This window comes from Orycteropus afer, unplaced genomic scaffold (genome assembly GCF_000298275.1).
Source record: "Orycteropus afer afer isolate SDZICR_OR568_19922 unplaced genomic scaffold, OryAfe1.0 scaffold00541, whole genome shotgun sequence".
In the NCBI taxonomy this organism is placed as follows: Eukaryota; Metazoa; Chordata; class Mammalia; order Tubulidentata; family Orycteropodidae; genus Orycteropus; species Orycteropus afer.
The window spans coordinates 681,887-687,019 of record NW_006922128.1 but is presented as its reverse complement, the minus strand read 5'-3'; the positions used below and the strand labels follow the sequence as shown (position 1 = coordinate 687,019).

The 5,133-nt window shown below is 62.1% G+C and overlaps 1 protein-coding gene across 1 annotated transcript in view; it reads right to left on the bottom strand.

The window, feature by feature from the left end:
- The window catches only part of LOC103209903 (aryl hydrocarbon receptor repressor-like), a 21,643-nt gene that overhangs the window by 308 nt on the left and 16,202 nt on the right, over positions 1-5,133 (bottom strand). Inside the window, exons 3-5 of the mRNA XM_007955806.1 lie at positions 3,571-3,760; positions 2,199-2,337; positions 16-841 (exon numbers count right to left, since the gene is read on the bottom strand). Of these exons, the coding sequence (XP_007953997.1) occupies positions 16-841; positions 2,199-2,337; positions 3,571-3,760 (1,155 nt within the window). The remainder of the gene's footprint in view (positions 1-15; positions 842-2,198; positions 2,338-3,570; positions 3,761-5,133) is intronic.

Below are 5,133 nucleotides of genomic sequence, written 5' to 3'. Positions count from 1 at the left end.
GCGCTCCAGGCAGGCGCAGGTGGCTGGGCAGAAGGCGCCGGGCCTGGCGGCGGCCCTGCCGTTGGGGTGCGGCCCCAGCACGCTGGGCCCCAGGGGCTGGGCGTAGGCCAGGCGCCTGGAGTCCGCGCACGGGGGCAGGTGGCCGAGGAGGTCCGGCTCGGTCTTCAGGTGCATGTTGTTAGGGAAATCGGCCGGCCGGCCCTTGGCCAGGTCACTGGCTTCCAGCCACCCGTGGCTCGGGGACACGGTGTAGCCGTCCAACGTGTCCTCGGACGCAGAGTCCTTCTCCACTTTGATGGACACGTCCGGCGACAGCATCAGGTTGCACACGGCTCCCGGAGGCACTGGCGCCCTTCGCGACTTGGCGGCCTCTGCGGGACAGCCCCCCACGGGGAAAGGCCGTGCCGCAGGGGGAGGGACCCCGTTCCCCAGGCTGCCCTGGGGGAGGCGACAGCTGGTGGGGGGCGCCACCAGGGCCTGGTCGCAGTGCCGCCAGGGCCTGCTGGTGCGGCCGCAGTGGACACTGGGGGCACGGTCCAGCGGTTGGGTGCTCGGCGCATTTCTGAAAGCAGGGAGCGCGCTGGCATGGAAAGTGGCCTGGACGCCCGGGTAGGGCGCGCAGAGGCCCCCGGCGGGCTCACCCCGCGCGCAGAACGGGGCGCTCCCTGCGGGCTCGGGCTCCAGCTTCACGCTGCCCTGGCTGTGCCTCTCTGCCGTCCAGTTGAGAGACCTCATCTTCCCCGCTGCTTCGAAGCGGCAATGGTACGTGTGTACTTCCCTGGGGCCCCTGGCTCCCGAGGAGCCCGCCAGCACCCCTCCGGGCGCGTCTTCATCTCTGTCCCTGCAAAGAAAGCCGAGCCGTTAGAGCAGTGCGGCAGCGGCCCATCCGACCCTTGGCTGCGGCTCTCGGAGGGGACTAGCTGAGCATGACGCTGTAACCAGGCCCCGCACTACCGCGCGCCATGGACCCCACTTGGCAGCCCCGCGGGGCCGCACCAACTCCCTCCCTGTCCTTGTGATAAAGTCACATCTCGGTGAGGCCCTCGCCCAAGCTCCTGCAGCTGCTGCTGGCTACAGCGCCAGGCTCCCGCCCCAAGAGTCGCCGCGTTCCCTGGGCTCACGGCGCCCCCTTGTGCACCAGAGCAGAACTGCGCCGCACAGAACTTTTGGGGCTCTGTTCTTTCCGAAATAAATGGCCAGGGCTAGCTTCCCAGGGCCTCTGGTGGACTCGACCTCCATCCAGCCTTTTGGTTAGCAGACGAATGTGTGAACGGTTTACAACACCGGGGACTCCAGCCTCCGTCAACAGCAACGTGTATTTGCTGGGGACGTATTGGTGCTGGTTCCCAGGAGCCCTGCCCACGAGGAACGTGGTGTGGCTGGGCTGGTCACGTGGCGCCACTGGCTCCAGGGCCCGAGAGATGCCACTCGAGAGAAACGGCTCTCTTACAGCCGCCTCCTGGCGTCTTCCTGCACTGGGGTGGCTGCGTATTTGTCAGTCATTGAAATGATTTCCTCCTTTTATTTGTGGCCTGTCCCATGTCGTGGCAGGCAAATGACAGTGGCAGAAGGTCAGGGTCCTGGACCCCAGGTGAGGCCCAGCACTAGCCAGGTTCCGGCCTGGGGACCAGGCAGCATAGCCCAGACTTGAGCCCACACCCCAGGTGTGGGTGGAGGGAGAATGCCAGCAGGCTGTCCACTTCTCCACTGCCCTGCCTCGCTTTGCTGCTTCCCACATCCATTAGGACAGTACGCCATCAGTGTATCTCTGCAGGAAGTGGCCAAGCCCACCAACGGGAAAAGGAGAGAGAAGCACGCAGCCCACGCTGCCCTGAGCCCAGGCCCCGTGCTCACCGTGGTGGCTGCTGTCCCTCATCCCGGAGCAGCCTCCACCCTTCTCAGCACAGGGCGCTTCCAGCAGAGGGGCACCCGCAGGGTAGGGAGGGAGGGGCCCGGGCTCTGAGCAAAGGTGACACGACTCCTCGTGTGGGACGCGTTGGGGCATACTCTGTAGGTCTGCATGCCACAGGACAGAGCCAAGCTGGCTACTGTGTTTACAGCACAAGGGTGGCTGGACAGCCCAGGGACTTGGCCAGTCCCTCTTTCATTTCTTCTTAAGCACGTCCCACCCCTTAGTCTGACCCTTGGCTGTGCCGTAACAAGGGCCGGAGATGGACAGAATCGCTGACGCCACTTACCCTGCGCCTCCCTCGGGGTCAAGGACGAGGTCGCCGCCACCGAGGCACAGGCATGGGGCCCTGACGGGAGCCCGGGCCCAGTGGTCAGCGTCCGTGTGCGCTCTGGCCACCAGGATGCCGTTCTCCCCATTGCTCCGTCCTGTGGAGGTTTGGAGAAGGGAATGAGCCACCCTAGGTGCAGTGAACAGTCCCCGGACCCCACACACTTCGTCCCCAGTGCACCTCGACTGATCGCACGCTCAGGACTGTGGGGCACGGCGCAGGGACCAGCAGTCACCCCCAGCCAGCAGACACAGCACCCCCTCTCCCACACACCTCAGAATAAGCCAGGGTTTCCACAGGGTGGCCGGATGCCAAGAGGCAGGAACGCATTTCCCCGTTGGTGAGAGAATACAGAGTGAACTAAACGATTACCTGCAAAGTAACTGGGTTTTCCACATGATTCTGATTCACACAGACTCTCAGTAGCTTTTGTTCTGTGAGGAAAAGGTACAGAAAATAGCTTGTAAATTAAATACCCGTTACGTGAATTAAGATGGTGTGACTGTCTACCCGAAGAGATGGGGAAGCCACCCCCCACTCAGTTCTTTACGGCTTAGAAAGCCCTTCCTTGCTCGCAGACTTGCTGAAAATTCGGAACCAATGAGGCTGGGGAAGCGAGTTCAGAAAACACGTACACACATAAAGCAACTTCTTGAAAACACGTCACCAAGTCCCTGTCAGGAAAGGTTGTAAAGGACTCTGACGTGGCGGGAAGGACGACAGGGTGGGACAGGGCGCTCTCCATCTCTGAGCACTTGGCACCTGCGTTCCCTGGGGTTCAGAACCCAGGACTATGCTGGAGGCGCTGCCCGCCGCCTTCGGAACTCGGCCCCGAGCCGTGCAGCCAGCCCAGGGTGCCAAGGGTGCCGACGGTGCGGTGACTGCGCCCGGGCCCTACAGGAGGCTTCGCCTCGGTTGAAAGGCGTGGTGATGTACTTCCGAGAAATCAGACACGGACAACCGCGTCGTCTGCCACGCGTGGGAGCGTCGGGGGTCCAGATGGACTCCATGGCAGCCAGGGGAGGTCTAGAGAGCCTGAGCAACCCCCCATTCTCCCCTCCTTCTGAGTTTTAATAATATTCTTTATAATACGGTATTTCAAACCCAAATCCGGGCCAGTTGATCTGGACTCATAGGGACTACAGGACAGAGAACTGACCCATGCGCTTTCCCAGGCTGTCATCTTTAGGAACCCAGTTTGCCACATCTTTCTCCCTCCGCACCTGGGGAGGGAGGGCTGAACCGCCGAGCTTCGAGTGCGCAGCCCAGCGCTTTAAGCACTGCGCCACCAGGCATTTATGAAACTGTCATGATGATGACATGGACAAGCCCTCATCCGCCTCCACCGAATGCTCACAAAACCCAATGGAGAACATGCGCGCTGCGCCAAGGCGGCAGGTGCCCCCTCGGTCCCCACACCTTCTGTTCCCGAAACACGTGCCCTCGCGGTCATCGCAAGGGCGAGGATGCTCTGCGCACGCGCAGTGCGGCTGCCCGAGCATGCGCACCTCAGCCGGGTTCTGCAGTTTTCCGCACAGGCGCCAGGGGGCGCTGGCTCCCTCCACGCTGTGACTTAACTGTTGCGATGTCTCCCTTTATTTTGATTAAAAAAAAAAAAAAAAGAAGAAGAAGAAGACTGGGAAAACATACAGAAAGAAAAAAAAGAAAGAAAGCCCTTTAAGTGAGTTTCAGCTACACAAATAAAGCCAAGACAGTTTAAAAAACACACAAAGGAAAAGAGACAAAAGGTGGAGGCAGTGAGGAAGCTGCAGAAGCCGTCAGAGCGTCAGTGGGCCAGTGGAGGTAGTGAGCGAGCGGGTGTGGGCGGCCTCGGCCCGACTCCCGGCGACCCACGGGGGTCGGAGCACACGGTGCTGCGGACGGTTTAGAGCGGCCGAGTTCCAGGAAGTTGGACCAGGACCGCGCTTCTGAAGATCCTGTCGTTGGGGTCGAACCTCCAACCTCGTGGGGAGCAGCCCAGCGCATGAACCACGTGCACTAGCTCGAAAGGTCTGCGGCACTGTAAGCTGTGCAGAGACTGCCTCTAAGGAGCCCTGGTGGCCTGGGCAGGGCTCCCTTGGAGAAACACCTGCTTCCGTGAGGATTACAGGCAGAAGCTTTAGGGGCGGTGCCACTGTGCCACACGGGGTCGCTATGCCTGGAAGACAACCGGAGAGCAGCGAACAACGGCAACAGGGTGAGCGCTGTAAAGCCGGCGTGCTCCCGGAGCGCCGACCCCAGGCGGTGCAGGCTCCCGGCCTCTGCATCAACGTGGCCGCTCGCCTCCTCGCCTGTTTCTGTCCTCCCTCCTGCGGTTTCCGACATTTTGTATCTTTATCGCAGGCGCAGCCCTGGAAGCCCCCAGAGCTGGTCCCTGGAAGCCCCGGGGACTGCAGGGAGCCGCCAAGGCCCCGCTCACCACGCTGAGCACCAAGAAACAACTGCAAGACACCAGTGCGCGGTAGGGAAGCCTCCTCAGGCTGCAGCCACAGTGTAAACGGTCACTTTTAAAGGGGAATGTGACTCAGGGGTGCAGGCTCGCACCCACAGAAGAGGGGCCTCACCGAGGATCGAAAAGCTGATGGTGGAACGGGGCCTCGGGGACGTGCACCTAGCGCCCACGCAGTTTGCGCAGCTGGGCACAGGGTCACAGAGTATCCCCACATCTGTCCTTTGACGTCAGCGGTGCTTAGCAAGGACCCCACGGCATCTGTGGGACCTGCGTGAGGGAGCGCGGGGCTGGGCCGTGGGGCCTGATGGGGTCACCTGTGGGTGGATGGCCCAGCGACCGCACGCCCGTCCAGGGCACGGTGACAGGAGCAGGCGGGGCAACTGTGCTGCGCGGTACCCATCCCGGCTCCAACCCCGGAGGCGAGAAGCCGACCAAGCCTGG